At 43.9% G+C, this 22,845-nt stretch overlaps 1 protein-coding gene across 6 annotated transcripts; it reads left to right on the top strand.

Annotated features, from left to right (window-relative positions):
• The first annotated feature begins 700 nt into the window (after positions 1 to 700).
• On the top strand, positions 701 to 21,914 carry LOC121573632 (misshapen-like kinase 1). Of its 6 annotated transcripts, XM_041885752.2 has the most exons (33): positions 705 to 735; positions 1,691 to 1,748; positions 4,182 to 4,247; positions 4,740 to 4,922; positions 5,124 to 5,234; positions 5,385 to 5,475; positions 6,355 to 6,485; positions 6,560 to 6,614; positions 7,888 to 7,966; positions 8,781 to 8,956; positions 9,687 to 9,756; positions 9,927 to 10,140; positions 11,175 to 11,282; positions 11,878 to 11,964; positions 12,345 to 12,524; positions 12,829 to 12,999; positions 13,420 to 13,683; positions 14,803 to 14,882; positions 15,443 to 15,546; positions 15,673 to 15,773; positions 16,175 to 16,198; positions 16,373 to 16,521; positions 16,772 to 16,889; positions 17,014 to 17,130; positions 17,305 to 17,416; positions 17,729 to 17,884; positions 18,101 to 18,244; positions 18,495 to 18,629; positions 18,808 to 18,908; positions 19,076 to 19,225; positions 21,189 to 21,348; positions 21,472 to 21,611; positions 21,732 to 21,914. In XM_041885752.2, the coding sequence occupies exons 2-33, from the start codon at positions 1,692 to 1,694 to the stop codon at positions 21,813 to 21,815; spliced, it is 3,918 nt and encodes a 1,305-aa protein (XP_041741686.1). In that variant the 5' UTR covers positions 705 to 735; position 1,691; the 3' UTR covers positions 21,816 to 21,914. The 6 variants fall into 6 exon arrangements, with proteins under 6 accessions (XP_041741685.1, XP_041741688.1, XP_041741687.1 ...); XM_041885751.1 differs by having other exon boundaries at positions 701 to 1,748; XM_041885754.1 differs by lacking the exon at positions 11,878 to 11,964 and having other exon boundaries at positions 701 to 1,748.
• The last annotated feature ends 931 nt before the right edge of the window (positions 21,915 to 22,845 follow it).

Here is a 22,845-nt window from a genome sequence, read left to right as displayed (position 1 = left end):
TCTGAAGGTCCCCCGGTACCAGTTGAAAAAATGAATGGAAGTATGGAGACTGTTTAGTGCCAAAAACAAGGGGTTAAATACATGTAAAAACAAAAACAAAAATAATAATAAATAAAAAAACAAACGTTTCCTGATCTTTCTAATATGTCTCAGATATAGGACAGGCACTTCAGAACAAACTTCCTATATTTTTTTTGGGGGGGGGACTATCTGTTGTTCCATGTAGTGAATCTGTTATTCAATGTGTTTGTATGGGCTTTTAGCAGTCAAATAAAGGCCAAAAAACTTTTTCAACAAAAAACATTTTTTTTTTTTTTATACTTCAGGGGGTCTTAAAATTCTAAATCAAATAGCAAAATGATTATTGGTATGACCTTCTTAAAACAATTCCATATAGCTTAGTAGAAAATATTAAAATATTTTACATCTGAAGAGCTGCATGGAGTACTGCCTCGAGGGGTCCCACCCTCTCAGGCCCCAGAGCCTGAGTAGGGAAGTTTGAGTTATCTGAAGTAGTGGGAAGATTTTTGTTGATCATAATTTTTGGGTCGTTTTTTGTAGATTGTTATTTTTTTTCCATTCCTGTAATGAATTTACTTTTCTTTTGTGAATGTATTCACCCCCGTCCAGTTGGTGGCGGCATGCACCTCTAACATTTGTTTGCGGACCGCCACAGTACCATAGAAGAAGAAGGGGCTGCCCATGCGATCACAGACGCCATAGAACAGATAAAATGTTGAGTCTTCTGACCATCTCTATGGGCTATACCAAAACATGGCGAGGAAATAAGTTTATGCATGATATTTGTCGAAAAATTACTTGCCTATTAATTGGTATCAACTACTCTAGCTAAAGTATCTATTTTAGAAGTACGAACCAGCTCCATGACGCTTATCAGTCGAGGGTCAATTGGGACCGTACAGAAACTGTTTGTTTTTGCACAGTCGTCCGTACAGGCAGTGCAAGACGCGATCACTGTCAACACGAAAGGAATGAAAGATTGTGTACGGATATCGAACATTTGACGTAGCTAGCTGTACATTCCACATTGATCGCGCGGCGCGCCATTTGCTACTTCATTTGTGGAACATATGAAGTATCTGCCGGAGTGGAATTGCGACTAGTTAAAATCCATGTTTATTTACAATAAATCATATTTTTGATTTGTGCGTGGGTAGCTAGCTAGTTTGCGTTCATGTTATGGCAGACTGAAAAATGACAGCTCTGCTGCGGACCACCTTTGTATTGCGCTGTTGTTATCTAGCCAGCTAACTTAGCAAGCTAGCTAGCTACTTGTTTCATCTCACAAACATTGACGTTATAATTGCATTGAATTTGTAGTTAGAAACATTCAAATTATCTGTCGACGACCTTCAAACAGCATATACGCAGTAACGTTATTGCCAAAATGAACGCAGTAAGAGAGTACAGCACAATATTGGGTCTCTGTAACGCAATTGAACTTAGTAGGCTAGTTTGCTAGCTAGAGAACTGCGTTTTACCTTGCCATTTTTGCGACCATTTGTTTATGTTAACTAGTTAAGTTAGCAAGTCAAGTCTCATCAGTGATTGATGTTCGGAGCGGGACTTGACAGCTCAGGACACATAAATTAAACATTTTCTACTGGCTGCTGCTTTTATTTTGTAGCTAAATTATTAGCTAACTAACGTTAGCTACTACTTTTGCCAGCATGTCCGAAAACGCCCCCACACGAAGCTTGGATGACATAGACCTCGCAGCTTTGAGGGTAAGTGGCTACTGTACATCTAGTTAGCTCAAAGCTGCAGCCAGTTGTCATTATGCGCGTGCCAACGCTTCACTGATTATACCATTTTGGAAACTTGCAACGACTAGAGCTGTCAGTTTGAGGTGCTTGCTTTAGCTAACTAGCTACCTAACGTTATATTTGTTAAATGGCCAGTTGTGGGTTACGCACATAGAATTTTAGAGCTTTGGCTGAATATATTCATATTAGTAAGCAGTATTAGTATTTGCAGATGATTATCAGCTGTAACGTTAAATGTTTATTTTAGGGAGAGAGGGTGGCAAGATTTGAGTCTATCGGGTGTCACTACTGACTACACTATCTTGCTCTTTTTCCATATCACCTTGGTCAATCTAAATCCTATGCCATTTTTGTAAGTGCGTGGACGAGGAGGATGAAGGCCTGATCCGTTTGATCGCTGGCTTTTAAAACAGGCCTGTATCTACAACGTTGCATTTATCCTTTTAAAACTAGCCCACATTGATCTACGTCTAGTCTACCTATCAAACAGTTGCACTGTATCTTATGTAATTGTTACCCGTATCTTATCATACAACTTCATAGACAACAACAAGACAGGCGTTGACTAACTTATTTGCCACAGTGTGTTGTACTACAATATTTCCTTGTAGCCTTTTCAGAAGTAATAACGTCATCTCAAAAATATTTCTACCAAGAGTTATCAAAACATGATTGAAATAGATTTGGGGGATTTCAATTGAGTTTTTGACTGCACTCTCTCTGACATGCACACAATGGTGTATTGTAAAACTCCTGTTTTGCATGTTCCAAAACATCAAAATTAGAAGTTGAACATAAATAATAAACAAACCCAGACCTGGGAGCTCACACTCCAGGACCATAGACATTCAAGTTATCTATTTGTAATGTGGACCCTCATGGAGGTTGGCCGTTCTGATAACATGATCCAGTGTCAGTATATCATCAAACAAAGACTAGGAGCATGTAACAACAGAGTAGATAACAACAGAGTAGAGGCAGTTTAGTTTGAGAAAGGGAGATTTAATATCTACCGGTATATCTCTCACCTACACACTCTCTAGCGATTTCAGTACAGTGAGTTACAGGCCAGACCTCTCCAGGCAATGCTGTTTAATTTTCCATTCTGAGAGAAGGGGGATGAGAGGGAGAGTGAGCTCTAAGAGGGATGATTCACTTGAGCTCATTGTTTGATGGCTGTCCTATATAACACCCACTCTGCCTGCTACACATAAACACACACATACACACATTCACATAGCCTACAAGTACAATCTAGGCTAGTACTAGTGCATTGCTATGATTTCTCTTTCTATGGAAGACTCAAGTTAGCTAGTAGAATAGGCTTTGTGTAATGGATTTTTTTTGGAAGCCTTGGATTCTTTGAGTTCCCACATCAAAAAATGTCAGGTGGTAGGACAAGTGTCAACACACATTGAATCAACGCTTACCTTCAACTTACCCTTACAGACGGTTTATGTTTTTCTCGATTTGACATTTTCAATGGTTTCCCCCCACCTTCATCTCTTTCTTTCTTCCCTCTCTCTGCGTTGGACGTGGGCGACCATCTCTCTCCTCCCTCTGGATAATTGCATTAGCCTCCTCTATGCCATCATTCGCTCTTCCCCCCTCACCCCTATCATCTCATTCTTTCCCTCTATTTTGTACACTTGTACTCCAGTGCTTTTACTCCAACCCTTTTGTCAGTTTGATCCTGCTTCTCCTACTCTTAGTGCTCCTCTTACACACAGCATAGATACACTAATTTGATGATTTGTCATTCCCATTATGTTTATTTCCTATTTTCCTCTCAACCCCCTTAGCCCTAATGCTCACATCTATCTATGCCTAATTTTCTAGTACACCTCTCTCCTCTCCTTATATGCGTTCTCTCTGTTAAAGACAAACACTTGAAAAAGTCAGGAGACAGACCCATTATTGGAACCAGATGAAAGCAGGATGGTCACGCTGTACATTTCCAACCCAAAGCAGCAGCAGCCCCAACGCCCACAGATCCTACACAGGCCATATTGAATCACACTGTGAAAGTGGAACTGGATGTCTTTTTGCCCTCTCCAGGGAAAAAAGCGATGACTGATTTTAATATTTCACTAGAAGTAGCCATTATTAACATCACCTTTGGTTTTTATCTTATGGTGGGGAAAAATAGAAACGTTCTTGCCAATTTCCTATAATGCAACTGGATGATGTCTAGAGCTTCTATGTGTCTCAAAACATCTCCATAGCGCTCTGGCCTCCTTGCTTGTGTGGTCTAGGCCTTATATGTTTGCCAGTCTATTCAAATGTACCATGTCTGTCTCTGCATCTTGTCTCCCAGTCCATCTGGCCTGGTGGTCTGGTCTCTGGTTTCTCTCTGGCAGACTATCTTTATGAATCTGTCTCACTTTCTTCCAGGACCCAGCAGGGATCTTTGAGCTGGTAGAGGTGGTGGGAAATGGGACCTATGGACAGGTGTACAAGGTAAGACGAGACATATGGATGGGGTTTGGGTCAGTGACCCAGCGTAGGAGGTGAGAGACACTGAGGGGATGAGTAAGATGAACCACTGAGCTGGTTGAAGCTCAGATTGAGGCTGTCTGAGTGTCTCCCCTGAGTGTCTCAAACTCCAGCTGTGGTAGTAAATCTGAGATTAGGCCAGATTAGTGCAGCTGTGCTGGACCACGCTGACGCTGTCAGTCTGAGGAGCCCGGTAGACAGGTAGTGGTAAAGCGATAATATGGAGATAACTAAAAAGTAGAGTGGAGAGAAGAAGAGTAAATGACGTGGTGTAACATACAGCATAATCACTCTCAAAACGGATTAAACCTGGGCGGAGTTCCTTGAACTATTAGAGATTTTTGGCTCAAAGTTAGGATTTTTATTTTTTTTTGCGCTGACATCTGTTGTACTTACTTCCGTTTCTCGTTTTGATTGACCAGTTAAGATGATCAAGTCTGCTCTGCCTTTAATCAGGGGCGTCACGTGAAGACAGGCCAGTTGGCTGCAATAAAGGTGATGGATGTGACTGAGGAGGAAGAGGAAGAGATCAAGGCTGAGATCAACATGCTGAAAAAGTACAGCCATCACCGCAATATCGCCACCTACTATGGAGCCTTCGTCAAGAAGAGCCCGCCTGGACATGATGACCAGCTCTGGGTCAGTCTGATGGCTTCTGTCCCTGTCTGGTGGTATAATCTGAGGGAGAGCTTCATCATTTATAGGGCTCTCTCTGATATCCATGAACCCCATAATGCACAGAAACAAGATTAGGGTTTCTGCATGCAGCATTTATTATTTATTACAGACACACTGAACATTGTATTTATGTGTGCTAAGTTCCTTCCTGTCTGTGTATAGCTGGTGATGGAGTTCTGTGGGGCGGGCTCAGTGACAGACCTGGTGAAGAACACCAAGGGCAACTCTCTGAAGGAGGACTGGATCGCTTACATCTGCAGAGAGATCCTCAGGGTGAGGAACCACAGTGCACCCACTATAGAACCATTACACAACAGTCTGAATCTTTAGGCCAAGCACCCTGCATTGGAAAAGTGCCATTACAGACGTCCTCCAGAGGGCCCCGAACCCCTGACTGAACTCTGACCCCTCTCTGATACCCAGGGCCTCTCGCACCTCCACCAACACAAGGTCATCCACAGAGACATCAAGGGCCAGAACGTGCTGCTGACAGAGAATGCAGAGGTGAAACTTGGTGAGATGATTGATTCTAAACTGTTAATGTGTTTGCTCTGCTGCTGCTTGTGTTTACATGTATTTATGTACAGTGTGTGGACTTGTTGTGATCAAACATTTGTATGTTTTCCGTACCAGTGTTCCGACCAAAAAAAAAAAAAAATACAAAAACAAAATACATTTCCAAAATTGGTTCAAACCAAGAGAAAGTAACTGTTCATATAGTTAATTTTTGTTCTTTTTTTTAACCTGTGAAAACAAAATAGTTTTGAGAAAATAGCTCATCAATTTACTTGAACGCGTACGCTAGTTGTTTACACGATTAATTGGTCAGAAAAGTGCAGGCGTGAGATGCGTCTGACATTTCACTGGTGGAAAGAGCTGGATGGACATGGAGGGGGCTTGGCTTGAAGTGCTGAACATCATGATGTGAACTGGAATGTGTTTAGGCTATTACTAGCATTATAAGTACACCAAATTACAGAATTGTATACTAGACAGGAATATTTTTGTAACAAAAAAATTACATTATTAATCGGTTCTTAAGATTTTAAAATAACTGTTCTGTTCCGGAACACTAGAGATCTCTTTCGTTCTCGGTTCTGTTTCCATTCCTCAAACATTATTTTTTATTTTTCGGTCTTTGGTTCTGTTCCCTGAACTGGTTGTGATGAATATGTAATCCTGCTCTTTGTGGCCATATGTAATCCTCCAGTCTGTGTGTTTTATAGCAGCTTCCCTCAGTCTGAATAAAGTACTCAATTGTCTCACCATCAGGCACACTACATATTTGTATTATGGTTTTATCTACAACTTAACTTAATGAAGACTTGAAACGGTAGTCAAAAAATAATACTGTAGCCAGTAATACGGTGTCTCTGTCCTCCACTGTGTGCAGTGGACTTTGGGGTGAGTGCTCAACTGGACAGGACCGTGGGGCGCAGGAACACCTTCATCGGCACGCCTTATTGGATGGCCCCTGAGGTCATCGCCTGTGATGAGAACCCCGACTCCACCTATGACTACAGGGTAATGACCCCTTTCCATCCTAACGTGTCTGTCTGTGTGTGAGAGTGGGTACTAAATCTCGTGTGTCTCCACAGAGTGATATCTGGTCCCTGGGGATCACAGCCATAGAGACAGCAGAGGGAGCTCCTCGTAAGTACCGTTCAGTGCACCTACCCACACACATCTATCTCCACTTTATTACCCTATTCATCCACACACAGCCACACAAACACACACACACACACAGCCACACAAACAACAGATATGTATCTCCTAAACTCTCAAAAGCACATTCTGCATGACATAAGCCTGCAGTGGAGAGATTGAATAATCTCCCACATTATGAAACTCCTGTCTCGTCACTGGCTCATAAATCAAGCCATGTGTTTGAGATGGCTCATTCACCACTGTGCTGCTCATGTAAGATACGAGGTGAGGGGGCTATTGATCTGTGGTGCTAGAGAGCCTTCTCTATATCAAACCGCATAGCACAGCAGAAGCACATATCACTGCACACTGCTCCCACCGTAGGCAGCTTTGAAGTGGGATGCCTGCCTGTAGAAGGAGTCTCTCTCTCTGGAGCGCCTGCTGTTGCTGTACCCACCCAGTATGCATGACACAGCCCATCCAGACAGGCTGACAGTCAAGGGCTGTTGTTGTCGCAGGCCTGTTGTCAATGATGTGCCGTCATGAATTATGCAACATGGACTTACTCACATTCTCACTAACACTGTGAGTTTCTACTGGTGACTGGGATGCTACTGGCTAATTGTTAGCTAGCATTGCTGTTTTTTTCAAAACCTGACAAAACCACCCTGTGGTCTGACATGAGCAGACTGATTTCACTCGTGAACAAACCGACATCCATTCTGTTGTGATGACTAGATGTGCAAAACCAGTGAAATGTGCACGTCTGTACATGTATCACATAAAAAGTTCCCACAGATGCACAAACTGTTTTTATACAGCACAAACATTGTCGAGAATGACATACTGGTCATGTAATCGTCATGTAGTCAATGAAAGTACTGAAATGAAACCCACTGCATGCCTTGGGCAGTATCAGAAGTAACGTCAGTGTATTCGTCCTAACAAAGGGCATTTTATTGTTGAGCTTATAACCTAACCAGACAGGTTAAGCTAGCTATGCTGGGAAGACTATAAGTAACAGTGTTGCTCAAACAAGACAATGGAGCAATAGGTGTGAGGCAACAAAGAAAGGATAAAGATCGGGTTTATCAAGACCACATTATATTGATTGGGAATACCTGGGATACTAGTGTCACAATTTATATCCATAAGGATTATGTGATCATTACATGTTTGTACTGTATAGTAGTATACTAGCGGTATTTAAATGCTCTTTTGATTTAAATGCTTTGTACCAATCCATAATTCTCTCTCTCTCTCTCTCCCCCCCCAGCTCTGTGTGATATGCACCCTATGAGAGCTCTGTTCCTCATCCCGAGGAACCCCCCTCCCAAACTCAAGTCCAAGAAGTGGTGAGTGTGCGGTTTGGTTTCTGCTGTTGTTTTTCCTAAAACTTCATTTTTATTTTAGGACATATAGCTATTTTCTTTTGGCTCCCGGTCCTCCGTCCCTCCCTTTGCAGTGATAAGATTATTTCTTACCATAGCCCTGCTGCGCTTTACTGAACTATTTACATCCAACACCAGCTGGCCATGGTACAGTGGCATGTCAGAAATGTTATCACTAATACTAATGTAGCCTGTTTTCTTTACTTGCACAATTTTTTCCCTGACAAAGCAGGCATGTAGTAAGGAATTATCAGACCTCAAACACAAGTCAGTCATCCGAGAATCACATATTTCAATTACTCATACAAATTATTCAATGACTAAGACAAGAATGTATTGAATGAAGTTGTTGCTCAATGCACATGTTTCATTTGGTTGACCTATAGTACATACTTTAGTGATGGCTATTGGCCTCCAGACAAGTCATGTGGGTAACTGTACTGCAATTGATACACCCAAGTACATCCTAATGAAAATAGCAGTGAAAAATCCACCGTAAGAGGCACTTTTGTACATTTAATGTATGGACACTCAGACTGTCTTTCTGTCTCTATTTCACTCTCCCACGCACACAGACCTTCCCTGTTCTTATCCCTTCTTTCTGAACACTCATCTTGGGGTAGTTTTCATTCCCAAATACATGTGACCTTGAGGAGATACCAGGCCTCCTAAAATTCCCACCCACACCAGCTCTCCCATCCATCTCCACCAAATACCTGTTACTCAACACCCCCCTCTTCCTCACCTGACTCTGACCCACCCACCCCCCCTCCTCCAGGTCTAAGAAGTTCATAGACTTTATAGAGGGCTGCCTGGTGAAGACGTACACCAGCCGGCCAACCACAGAGCAGCTCCTGAAGCACTCGTTCATCCGGGACCAGCCCACGGAGCGCCAGGTCCGCATCCAGCTCAAAGACCACATCGACCGCACACGCAAGAAGAGGGGAGAGAAGGGTGAGAGAGGGAAGGGCTGGCCTGAACCTGACTGAGGCCTCTGTTGGTTTGTGTTGGTCATGCGATATTGTGTTTTGCAGATGTCTGTGTGCGTAATGGTTGATGGAGGGGTGAGGTTGACTGTGAGGATGGGGTGTGTTATGGTCATTATAAGTACATACAGATAACTGCCAAAATAAAGGAAGCGCCAAAATAGTGTCTTAATAGGGCATGGGCCACAACGAGCCACCAGAACAGCATCAATGTGCCTTGGCATAGATTCTACAAGTGTCTGGAATTCTATTGGAGGGATTTGAGGCAATTCTTCCCCAAGAAATTCCATAATTTGGTGTTTTGTTGATAGTAGTGGAAAACGCTGGCTCAGGCGCCGCTCCAGAATCTTCTATAAGTGTTCATTTGGGTTGAGATCTGGTGACTGAGACACACCCTTTAAACCCCCTATGCTCCTTTAAGACCCCTTTTTCAAAGTCACTGAGATCTCTTCTAGCCATGGTAACCAAAATAATGGGCAACTGGGCATTTTTATACAGAACTAATCATGATGGGATATTAATTGCTTAATTAACTCAGGAACCACACCTGTGTGGAAGCACCTGCTTTCAATATACTTTGTATCCCTCATTTACTCACGCGTTTCCTTTATTTTGGCAGTTACCTGTATTTTTTCAGGACTATAGGATAGGCTTTTTCATTTCTGTTCATTCTTTCCCCCTCACTCCATATGTTTCAGAGGAGACGGAGTATGAGTACAGTGGCAGTGATGAGGAGGATGAGAACCGTGGGGAAGACAGGGAGTCCAGGTAACACAACACTACCCATATAACATTACTACCCCAGTAATATAAGACTATAGTGTCCTGAGATGAATGACACAATCTCCTGCTTCTCTACTATGATCTCTCCATCACTTCATCCTACTATATTTCTCCATATCTACATCTTCCTTTCCAACCCTTCCTCTCTCCTCCAGTACCTCCATCCTGAACGTCCCGGGTGAGTCGACGTTGAGGCGGGACTTCCTGCGTCTGCAGCAGGAGAACAAGGAGCGGTCGGAGGCTCTGAAGAGACAGCAGGCCCAGCTGGCTGCCCAGCGCCGAGACCCAGAGGAACATAAGAGACAGCTGCTGCACGACCGACAGAAACGCATCGAGGAACAGAAAGAACAGCGCCGCCACCTGGAAGAGGTAATACACACACACACACACACACACACACACACACACACACACACACTGACAAACAGACAACCTTATCAACTGTGGCTTGTGTCCTTTAGCTTGCTTAAGCAAACCTCGATTTTACCCTTTGAGGTAAACACTTGTGACCAACATGGTTCAGCTGACTTGATCGCACCTTACAGAGAAGGAATCATCACAAGCCTTTTATCTAGCTATTTATGTCAATCCGAGTCTTTCACAGTAGACCGATTTACTGTGATTGTACTAAGCTGTTATGTACATTGCCATAACACAATGTACACTGTTTTTGGAGATGGCATAATACAGCAGGATATGAAGCTTGCTAATTTAGCTAGTTGGTCATGCCAACGGTTTGATATCTATAATAAAAATTGTATTAATGAAAATGAGAATTATTAATAATTGTACATAATTAAAATACTTCCACTGGATTAAAATCTCAATTCATGTTGGATTACCTGCATACAGTGTACAGTAGATGGGAATTTATTATCACAAGGTCAGGAAGCAACTTACCGTCAGGGAGAGAAAAATATAAATGATAGCTGAATGTTCTCTGGAGATTGTTAATCATTCATTCTCAGCACAAAAGAGAAGACGAGCATTTTAAATGTAAAACGTGTCATCAGCAAGTGATATCTTAATTCAACAAAGAGGCATCCTCTCTTCAGGGAGTTGTTTTAATAGGGAGGCTGTAGTGTCTTTTCAGAAGACTGCTTAAAACTATTCAGGGTGATACCAATTAAAAGAACAACTGGCCAAGTGTTTGAATCAGGAAGCAGCGCGGTCTCAGAAGAGGAGCAGGGCTGCAGTGGCTGGCGGTAACAGTGGCTGGCAGTGACTCACGACTAACATCTCGCTCTCTCTCGTTCTCTTTTCCTCGCGCTCTCCATTTCCTCTCTCGGTGGAGGGGGAAAAAAACAAAAGGTTTATGCAAGGTATCCATATAACCACAACTAATGTGCAAAAGTGGCCTGCACACTAATTTCTCTCCCGCTCTCTCCTGTCATCCCTCTCAGCAACAGAGAAAAGAGCGAGAGATGGTGAGACAGCAAGAAAAGGGTCCCCATCGGAGACTTGACGATATAAGGAGGGAGGAGGATAGGAGGCTGGCCGAGAGGGAGCAGGTAACCAACCTCGAAGCGCAGGAGCACAATCAGCCAATTGGGGAGAGGTGTGGGTGTAGCATACACTGCAGCCTACTGCAAGCCATTCTAGCTGTGGAATGTCCGTGCGCTGGTTGCCATGGCAGCCTGGATCTAAATTAGTGTATTTTCAGTTTTCTGTTGGAGAGCTCAGTTTCTGCTGCTCTGTTTTCGCTCTACCTCTACCACACAGTGACTGGCATTATATCACAGTCAACCTACGTTTTATAATCTACTCTCCTAGTCTTCTTTTCTCCATCAACCTTTTAACTCTCCTACCATTGCCCGTTTCTTCACGATAACTAACCTGCATCTAGTACTGATTGAAGACGTGATGCAATTTATATGGAATTGTGTTGTAGTCTTAACAGTAGATATTCAATAGAAAAAAGCGAATACCATTTGCAGTAGCTTTTAGTGTGACTGTAGAACTTTAAAGCCATGACAAATCACTAGGGCTGTGTACTAACTAGTGTATGACAGTCATAAATCCCCCCTACATCGTGGTCTATTTATATCTATCCTCTTCTCCATTGTCTTTCCTTTCCCTCTTCACCCCTCCTCCACCTCTCTTCAGGAGTTCATAAGACATAAGTTAGAGGAGGAACAGCGGCAGTTAGAAATTCTTCAGCAGCAGCTGCTTCAGGAGCAGGCACTGCTCATGGTAACTCTCTTCCTTCCTTTATCCTGCAGTCACCTCTTCTCCTCAGACCTAGTCTACCCCTACCTCTTCCTGCAGTGCATACTGCTTACCTTACCCTCCTCCTCCTTGCACTTCACACTTCTCACCACTAGAGGCATCAAAAACTCCATGTACTGTATGTCGCTTTTTACTTTATGAAAACATTTATTGAGAGACCTGGAGAATCATTTGAGGGAACTCTGAGAACAAGGCCCTTGTCTATGTATACCCTGCATGATGTCCCCATTTTTGTATGTGTGATTGTGTCTGTTTTGGGGGCATGTCAAAGGGGTGTGTATTGTGTACTAGCCCTGCTCAGTCCTAGATATGTCTGCTTTGACCGTATCATGGTGTGTGTGCAGGAGTACAAGCGTAAGCAGCTGGAGGAGCAGAGGCAGTCGGAGCGTCTGCAGAGGCAGCTGCAGCAGGAGCATGCCTACCTGGTGTCCCTGCAGCAGCAGCAACAGGACAAGAAGCCCCAGCCCCTCTACCACTACAGCAAGAACCTGGAGCCCAACAACAAGCCTGCCTGGGCCCGAGAGGTACAATAATACCACACAGACAGGAACAGTGGAACATGCTCTTACTTCACCTTAAATAACCCTAGGGACCACACCTTTCATTACATAGTGTTTTATAACCTAGAGTAATATAGAGTAATACCAGTGGAATACATTTAGCAATTTCCCTGTAACAAGCTAGCATATACAAGCAGTTATGCTGTATCACCTTAGGTGTCATCTTTTTTCCTGAAGGTTAGTCTGAATCGACATCTGTGTGACGTGCTCTCTCCCTCCCTCTCCCTGTCTCCTGTCCCCCGTCTTTCCATCTCTCTCTCTGTCTCAGGTGGAGGAGCGCAGTAAGCTCAACAGGCAGGGCTCACCCAAAATCTGCACCACTGTCTCTGACACTGCCATCCAATCACGCTCTGACTCCATCAGCCAATCCGGAGGGGGCCAGGCTGCTCAGACCCCGCCTATGCAGCGGCCTGTTGAACCTCAGGGGGGGCAGGGCAAGGTGTGTTGGTGTTAATCTGGGAATGTATTTGTGTGTACTTTATTTGTATGTTTTCCCTTGTTACAACAGTGCAGGCATTTTGATCAAATACTGGTTTAGCACAGTGGAGACTGCGATGTCTTCCTAGAGCTGCATTACCCCCTGTGTAATAATGCGTCTTTGACCTTTATTTATTTCCGATCTTCTTTTCCTTCCTTTTCTCCCCTCTCCTCCTGCACCCACCCTCTTCCCTTCTTATTGAGTTCATATTGTTTTATTGCCCTTATTTCATAAAATGGCAAAAATCCCTTTATTCCCCATCTTAAAAATGCATAATCCTCCCTCCTGTCCCACTATCCTGCCTGCTCTCACTGCCTTGCCCTGCCCTCTCCTCCACCTGCACACTCCCCTCCCTCCTTCTTCACCGCTGCCCCCCTCCAGTTCCAGATGGCCCACTTGGTCCCGCTGAAGCCCTACGCTGCCCCTGTCCCCCGCTCCCAGTCCCTGTGTGACCAGCCCACTAAGACCATGTCCGCCTTCCCCACCCAGGACCCCTCCCCTACCCCCACCCCCCGCCCCATCCACTCCAGGGAGCTAGTCCGACAGAACTCCGACCCCACCTCCGAGAGCCCTGCCCCACAGCCTCGCACAAGGGAGGACCGCGGCCCCTGGATCCGCCTGCCAGAGATGGAGCAGCCGCCCAAGGTGAGAGACCACCTGCTGGGTTTTAGTCTTTAGATGTTGACTAAAGACAGGGCTCCAGACTAACATTTTCCCCTGGTGGCACTGGCAAGCCCACGATTTGGTCACACCAATTTTTTTCACAGCCTCACGTAATATAATTTTAGCATCTTATAAATTCACTCACAGTGCTTTATTTTAAAAGTGTAATAGACTATCCGAGATGTTATTCAAGAAATACGTTGTTTCATCATCTTTTCATGTTGTGATTCAAAATATTTTAATGTGCAACCTAATCCAGTGATTGTCATGCATTTTGGGTTGACAATTAAGCGATTGTTATATTTTACTGTTAAAATAGGGCTACAGAATTATATATATTTTAATTTATTTGGGGCTAGTTCACCGCCTGAGTTAGTGGAAACTCAAAACACATTAGCTAGATCGGTAACTCTAAATATAATACCCACTGCTAGTAACCATGTATTAATCTAACAGTAAATGTAATGTCCCAAAAAACTTTGTAGCCTACCGCCCAATAACGCCTGTGCAATCGCAGTGGCCTATGCACATCTCGTGCGCTCCTTATCTCAAAGCCATATCAAATATCTTGGTTGTAAAACAGTTGCTTTTGAGCACAAGGTTGAGAGTTGAGAAATATTAATTATACCTACAGAAAGCTGAGAACCACCTCTCTTCAACCTTGACAACCGGATAGCTGTGTTTTCCCCACAATTGGATTTGAAATCTTATACAATCAGAAAGAAGATAAATTCTCCCAGAGCATTTTTTTCCCCCAGGAAGGAAATGGCTCGCTCGACACAGCAGCAGGCCCCAGCGAAACAGTTACAGGGGCAGGCAGACACTTTCATTACAGGAATCATAAGGATAATGTACTTTACTGTTTGACCAAATCATGGTTTTAGCCTTCTAAAAAAATAAGAGGTTTTGAGTGAGGTGACCATGTAGAATACATTTTTTTACCCGCACAGCCAAGTCAAGGGGTCACAAAATGCGACTAAATGGTCGCAGTCTGGAGCTCTCTAAAGAGCACTCACTAACTGTAAGTGGCTCTGGATAAGAGTGTCTAAAAATGTAAAAAAAAAAAAAATATGTAATGTTGTATTTCACTGTCTTTCCCAGATTCCCCAGAGGACAGCCTCCATTGCCACAGCTCTCAACACCAACCTCTCGTCTGGCATCAGGCTTCCAGTCAGAGCCAGGTAACTCAGGCGGACACATTTTAGCTACTCTCAGTCTAATGTCGGCATCAAGAACGCAACATTTCCCCCTACTTGATTTAGGTTGTGGGGGAAAACGCTTTCCAATCTGTCTCAAAGTCCACGCCTTCCTCTGCCAAAGCCCGTTCCCAGTCCCTCCCTCCTTCTCCAGAAAGTCCACCTGTGTTTATTATAATTTTTTTGCTGCATGCTGACAACATGGAGGTAAGGTATCTGGCGATGTTTTCGATGAAAATATTTCACAGGTATGCAGTGTTTATTAGAGACTTGTGGCTAAAATCCCTGTCCCCACTCTAAGCAACACATCTGCGAAATTCTGATTTGTCAAAATAATCAGCTGACGGTATTCCAACGCACTGAACAGAAACTGTTTTACTCCCTGTCTCACCCATGAGCTCGTTTGCCGACAGATTTGCATTTAAACGTGTGTCAGGAGAGATTACTCTGATTCCAATCATGACACATGAATGATGGTAGATCATGACACAGTTATGATATTCACTGCTGAGGCTGGATAACTGATCTGGTGTCTTCCTTAACAGCAACCCAGACCTCAGCCGCAACGACCGCTGGGAGAGAGGAGATAGCGTGAACCTCGTGTCCAATCTGCCCCAGACTGGCTCTCTGGAGAGGCACCGGATACTCAGTGAGTATATCACACTTTCGCTGACTCTGCTTCTCTCGCCATCTCTTGATCCCTCGTATGGAATGAAAGCATGCCCCAACAATGATGTTAGCAATTCCATGGTGATATTCAGTGTGTTGGTTTCAGGCTCCTCCAAAATGGACTCCCCCATACTAGGCCATGACGGGCGCATGAAGGGGCACAAGCCAGGGGAGTCTCGCACCTCGTCCCGCCCCAGTCGACCTGCTGTAAGTACCCCTCACCTGTAAAACACCCTCCCTCACTCTGAACACTGCATGAAGGAAATTCAGACACTTTACACACCCTTATCTTTTCTCAGCTGTTAAGGTGAAGTAAGAGCATGTTCATCTTCTTTTAAGCTTATCACTTGTAGAAATCTATATTTCTCTTTTCACTGACTATTCTGCACTATTGGAACATCTACGCTCACTAATCCCTACAACTGATATTGTTCTGGATATTGACACCTGCACTAACAGTTTCTCTTTCTTGGCCTATTTTCTGTACCTGTTGCTCACACCCTTTCCTCTGCACTCTTTGTCAAAAAAAATATTATAATCCACCCTCTTTTTCTCTCTTCCTACTCCACTTACTTCCCTGTTTGTCCACTGCTTCTTCCAATGCACAGAGTTACAAGAGAGCAATAGGAGAGGTTAGTATCTCTGTGTGCTGTGATACATATGTTTTTGCTTCCACTATGTCAGGCTGCTGTATTAAGTTACACAAGCCTGTCATAGTCCTGGTATGCTGGAAACACCCAGCTCTATGCTTCCCTAATATCTGTTGCTTGTCTGTGTTGTCTGCGTGTGTGTCTGTTTGTGTTCAGGACCATGGGCTGTATGCTAAGGAGCGCCCTGAGGAGCAGCCCAGACCTCCGGTGAAGGCCAACGACTACTCCTCATCCTCAGAAGGCAGTGAGAGCAGTGAGGAGAGTGAGAGTGGAGAGGGGAATGAAGAGGACAGCCCCACAGACCGGTCAGTACCAGGGTGGGAGACACACACACTGACAAACAGGAAAGAGAAAAAAGGAATGGCTTTTTAGAGACATAGCTACTTGTGAATTATGTTATTGAAAGCCCATTGTCCGCTTTTTACCGCCACCCTAACCTTTCCTTGTCTTTTTATTTTCCTGTCCACTTCATATCCTCCACTGCACTCTGCTCTGTCATCTTCCTCTGTTTCTTTCCCCTCTTCCTCCCTGACTTCATCTCCTGTCTTTCTTTAGTCCACGGGATGCAGACTCTGACTCAGTCAACACCATGGTGGTTCATGAGGAGGAGGGGGAGGGAGGGGAGGAGGGTCAGGCAGGAGTCTACGGGGACCAGACCATGCTGGTGCAGAGGGTGAGTCATCTGTCTCTCAGGAAGTAGCCTACGGGGGGGGGGTGTATGGATATGTATGGGTGGTCAGGTTACTCTTATGTAGGGGTTGTGTGATTGTGACTGGTTTGTCCCCGTTGCCTGGCAGACACCAGAGAAGCGGAGCCACAATGGATACACCAACCTGCCTGACGTGGTGCAGCCCTCCCACTCCCCCACTGACTCGGCCTCCCATTCCTCCCCTGGGAAAGACTCTGTCTATGATGTGAGTCTCTCGGTCTGTGTCTCTCTGACTGTCTGTCTCTCTGCGTGTCTCTGACGGTCAGTCTGTCTCTGTCTCCCTGACTAATCCGCCAATATGTCTGTCTCCATGTACAAGTTTCTCTGCCATAAACCCCATTCCCAGTGGTATTTCTCACTCCCTTCCTGTTTCCCCCAGTATCAGTCCAGGGGTCTAGTCAAGGCGTCAAGTGGCAAGTCCTCCTTCACCACCTTTGTTGACCTGGGCATGTACCAACCACCAGGCCCTGTGGATGCCATCTCTGTGGGCAGTAAGTACATACTGTAGAACTGGTCATTATCATAAGTGGTTAAATAAGGTTCCCCTATATACCTTCACTTACCTAGTTTCCTATTCTAGTCTCTCTAGCTTCAGTACTCGGCTCACAATCATCAGCATCTTACTTACTTTACTGCTGTTGGTAAATCTGAGTCATGGAAATGTCTCATAAGCAGGAGGGAAGCAGTTGCCCACAGTAGCTTGATTCAATATTATCATTCCCTTAAGGACGTTTTGGCATTCATAGAGAAACTATGGGTTGTATTTCTCTCCTCCCTCTCAACTCTGCTCCTGTTGTGTCCAGGCCTGGGCTCCAGGTTTGAGCAGCTGAAGATGGAGGTGAGGAAAGGCTCCATGGTGAACGTGAACCCCACCAACACACGCCCCCACAGCGACACCCCCGAGATCCGCAAGTACAAGAAGAGGTTCAACTCTGAGATCCTCTGTGCTGCTCTCTGGGGTGAGACTGACGGCACACTGGTCTAAGCTATAGCCCACACTCTAATCATATGAGCCACATGCACAGAATTAAAATGGAACATAGAATTATATGTATTTCAATGACCACATGTAACACACTTTGTTCCATCCAGCTTGAGTATCACATTTTTCACATATTGTAGGTCCTGATTGCATTAAGGGGGACATTTTGATCTAAGCATGTGTGTGTCCCCAGGTGTGAACCTGCTGGTGGGGACAGAGAACGGTCTGAAGCTGCTGGACCGTAGTGGTCAGGGGAAGGTCTACCCCCTCATCAACTCCCGCAGGTTCCAACAGATGGACGTCCTGGAGGGACTCAACCTGCTCATCACCATATCAGGTGATTGATTAGTACTGCTCAGCACTTTAACACACTGCACTCACCTGGGGGTCTGTTTAGGAGAGCAACGTCACAAAACCTTCAGGTAGAGCTAACAGGATTCTATCTTTTGCATTTCTATCTGCGATGTTCTGAACGTTTCACTTTGTTGAATACACTTGTGGAAAAGGACCTGTGCACCACAAACATCTGTTGCTACTAAGCACCTTTTCTTATCCACTATATAACCCTGTGTGTGTGTCCATCCCAGGTAAGAAGAACAAGGTGCGTGTGTACTACCTGGCCTGGCTGAGGAACAAGATCCTCCACAATGACCCGGAGGTGGAGAAGAAGCAGGGCTGGACCACTGTAGGGGAGATGGAGGGATGTGTGCACTACAAAGTGGGTGAGTAAAGGGAGGAAGGAGACAGAGTAACAGTGATGTGACCCGTTATTGAACCTTGTATCTATTATCAATGCGTTCAGTTTTTCGAACAATGTATATTTACACAATTGGTTTTGCCTTTTGGCGCTGTTTATTTATAGCGTCACAAAGGCTCTAATCCCACTTTGTTTGTGTCTAGTGAAATATGAGAGGATCAAGTTCCTGGTTATAGCTATGAAGAACGCGGTGGAGGTATACGCCTGGGCTCCCAAGCCTTATCACAAATTCATGGCCTTCAAGGTAGGTCTCACCTTTCCTGCCTCAATGTTCTGAATGCCAGGAGTTCTATTTCCCCTCAGCCAGTCGACCAGAACAACATTCAAAACCTCTTATGTTCTCTCTCTTTTCCTTTCCCATCTCTCTTTCTCCCCTCTCTCTTTCTCTTCTCTCACTTTCCTCTCTTCTAGTCCTTTGGTGACCTGCCCCACAGGCCCCAGTTGGTTGACCTCACAGTGGAGGAAGGACAGAGGTTGAAGGTCATCTACGGCTCCAGTGCTGGCTTCCACGCTATTGATGTCGACTCTGGGAACAACTATGACATCTACATCCCAGTGCATGTGAGTGGAGGAGTTCCTCATTTGACAGCACACGCAGACGCAGAAGGCATTGAGTGTGTAGGACACCAACTCATCTCCAGGGCTAGACCGAAACTACGGGGCAGAATCTCCTTATTAAGCCCTGTCGTGACGTGACTTACTTGAATGTATGACTGTTATTTATCAAATTACCTAACTATGTTTAATTGTCACTTGATTAAATGAATCGTGTAACAATGAACTCATTAGGAATAAGTTGTTTAACGAGTTACCATCTCCCGAATTAAACTCTTAGAAGATATGTTATATATCGATAACAGTCACTTATTAAATAATTACCGATATGGAACACGGGGAGAATAAAGAAATAGAAAGCATAGAGCTACAACACAGCAGTATGTTCCATTTTACTAGGGAACAGAATGATACCATGTTCACATCATGGATAGTCGGTCTTGCAATGAGGTTTTTTAAACCTTCCCCCAAAAAATCAAATAAAAACATGAAATCAAGTTAATCAAACATCTCTTATTTTTGAATGATGAGTTGAATATTTAAGCCATTGGGAATCTGAAGTTTAGCATATTGAGTGAGCTTATATGATGAAGTGTTGCAACAAAGGGTGTGCCAGTACAGTATACAGTACCAGTCAAATGTTTGGACACCTACTCATTCAAGGGTTTTTCTTTATTTTTACCATTTTCTACATTGTAGAATAATAGTGAAGACATCAAAACTATGAAATAACACATATGGAATCATGTAGTAACCAAGAAAAGTGTTAAACAAATCAAAATATTTTTTCTATTTGAGTTTCTGGTCGTATTAGTGGTTAGAATGGATACTTCAGATGTACCAGCGGTTGTCTGAGAGGGATTGTCCTTCCCACATCGTGTCTTTAGGGAAAGTTCTCTAGACAACTATACATGCCAGCTGCAGACTGAAATGATAAGGTCTAGTGCATTGTCTTCTTCTTCACCTCGTGTAGAGGTTGAGAGTTTCAGAGTTTCTCTATTTCAAATGTGTGGACTAATGTCTCACGTTTTCTGGTCTAGCCATTTTGTAACGTTTAGCTCACGCTTCACGTCTGCTGGTCTTATAGAGTGTCAACCATTTTAAGCCATGGGCTTCCTGGTCTAATGTTAAAATGTTTTTCAAGGCTTTTTATGCACTCGGGGTAAAAGGGGCGTTCCATCATGTTTGTGCTCATCTGGGCGTGGCCGCTGACTGAGAACAAATCAATATGGAAAACAATAATCTCATCTAGAATGCTAAAATCACATTGTTATCTTCACAAAAGTATTATTATACTTAATCATTTGTTTTATACAACAATTAGATGCAAACCTCATAACTGGGAAGTGTACACCCCCAGAGATACAGTTATGTTGTTCCGCCCTCTTTAATGACATCACAACGTAGTAACGAATTTTGCATTATTGTTTTATTAAGTCCCTACTGACCATTTCCCACATTCTTTTTAAGTAGGAATATTGTTTCATTATCCACTTTTGGATGTTGGAGTCTTGGCGGGAAGACTTCCTTTGTTAACAAAGGGGTCCTTTCCCCCAATACTTCATGGCAAGGAAGAGAAAGTCTGCACGGTATTTACGACCGGTCATAAAACTTGCCCCCAGGATAGGTGGTGGTCAAACCTTTGCCTAGCCGGCATGTTTGATCCTCAACCTATGAGGGCAAGTCATGACAGCCCCCACAAATTCTTCCAAATCAAATAAAGCTTTGGAATTAATTGACAACTACAATATCTATAAAACATGAATAATGATACGTTTCATTGATTAGATGCCCAGACCTGAAAGGTATTGATATGAAAACCTCACAGATTCTACCCATTTCTTGCAAGATTTACATATATTTTACATTTTAGTCACTTAACACTCTTATTCAGAGCGACTTAGAATCAGTGCATTCAACTCTGTTAGGTAAAACAAGCTTCTACTCCTTCGCCCCTGTGTGTGTCCAGATCCAGGTCCAGATAATGCCCCATGCCATCGTGTTCCTGCCCAGCTCGGATGGCATGGAGATGCTGCTGTGTTACGAGGACGAGGGCGTCTACGTCAACACCTACGGACGCATCATCAAAGATGTGGTGCTGCAGTGGGGCGAGATGCCCACCTCCGTTGGTATGGCACATGTGTACACGCACGCACGCAGTCACAGGCACACACGGCATACACACACACTTCTTTCTCTTGAAATGTGGCATGTTCTGAGTTCTCTCTCCCTCTCTCTCTCCCTGTGTGCAGCACATATCTGCTCTAACCAGATCATGGGCTGGGGAGAGAAGGCCATAGAGATCCGTGCTGTAGAGACAGGCCACTTGGATGGAGTTTTCATGCACAAGAGAGCCCAGAGGCTCAAGTTTCTCTGTGAGAGGAATGACAAGGTGGGTCACACACTGGTATTCAAAATATAACTTAAGAGATCTACGTTTATGCCTCCAGTACGTACAACTGAACATTGAACCTGAGTAATAAGCATAATGTCTTGTTAATGTGTGTCTCAGGTGTTCTTTGCTTCGGTGCGCTCCGGAGGCAGCAGCCAGGTCTACTTCATGACCCTGAACAGGAACTGCATCATGAACTGGTGAAGCAACATAGTCCCATAGTTGGTGTATGGAAACCACAAGGCCCCATAATTACAAATACACAGACACAAAACACTCATACACGCGCGCCAACACACAAGCATACTGTAAATCCATTCCAGCCTAAATCTTCACGACAGAGTCCATCTCACCTGCCATCTTCTGACTCCCATGATCTGATTGATCTCCCTCTGGAATGGTAGCTACCTATGAGATATTACTACAGGCTTCTAATGTAATATCATCTCTACTTTGTACTGTATATACTTATCCTGTATTATTGTACCTCAGTCACTTGGTGGGCCTGTGTTTAGTCGTAACTACCGTAGTTAGTTCCTTCTTATTGGGGTATGTTAAAAACATTCCTTACTGGTGAAATACATTTTAAAGAAAGCAAGATTCAACCAGTATAAGTCCAGATTGAATTGTAAATAGCTAGTATCTAACATGTTTAAATGGAAGAGAACATGGGTAGATTGAAGTCACTGGCAGACGTGTATATAACGCCTCCATTCAGGGTGTAGCCTTGGACCTGATATACACTACCAGTCAAAAGTTTGGACACACCTACTCATTCAAGGGTTTTTCTTTATTTTTACTATTTTGTACATTGTAGAATAATAGTGAAGACATCAAAACTATGAAATAACACACATGGAATCATGTAGTAACCAAAAAAGTGTTAAACAAATCAAAATATAATTTATATTTGAGATACTTCAAATAGCCACCCTTTGCCTTGATGACAGCTTTGCACACTCTTGGCATTCTCTCAACCAGCTTTTAGGTGGTCACCTGGAATGCATTTCAGTTAACAGGTGTGCCTTCTTAAAAGTTAATTTGTGGAATTTCTTTCCTTAATACATTTGAGCCAATCAGTTGTGTTGTGACAAGTTAGGGGGGGTATACAGAAGATGGCCCTATTTGGTAAAAGTACAAATCCATATTATGGCAAGAACAGCTCAAATAAGCAAAGAGAAACGACAGTCCACCATTACTTTAAGACCTGGTCAGTCAATACGGAACATTTCAA

Source organism: Coregonus clupeaformis, chromosome 9 (genome assembly GCF_020615455.1).
Source record: "Coregonus clupeaformis isolate EN_2021a chromosome 9, ASM2061545v1, whole genome shotgun sequence".
NCBI classification, from domain to species: domain Eukaryota; kingdom Metazoa; phylum Chordata; class Actinopteri; order Salmoniformes; family Salmonidae; genus Coregonus; species Coregonus clupeaformis.
Note: the sequence above shows the minus strand (reverse complement) of the source record. Positions and strands in the feature narration are given on the sequence as shown.

Excerpts from the sequence above, each read along its gene's own strand:
- LOC121573632 (XM_041885751.1), top strand. The coding sequence starts at position 1,692 with ATGTCCGAAAACGCCCCCACACGAAGCTTGGATGACATAGACCTCGCA. Across the intron at positions 10,141-11,174 it reads AGCGCCGCCACCTGGAAGAG|CAACAGAGAAAAGAGCGAGA; the intron begins GTAATACACACA and ends CATCCCTCTCAG. Across the intron at positions 18,909-19,075 it reads ACAAATTCATGGCCTTCAAG|TCCTTTGGTGACCTGCCCCA; the intron begins GTAGGTCTCACC and ends CCTCTCTTCTAG.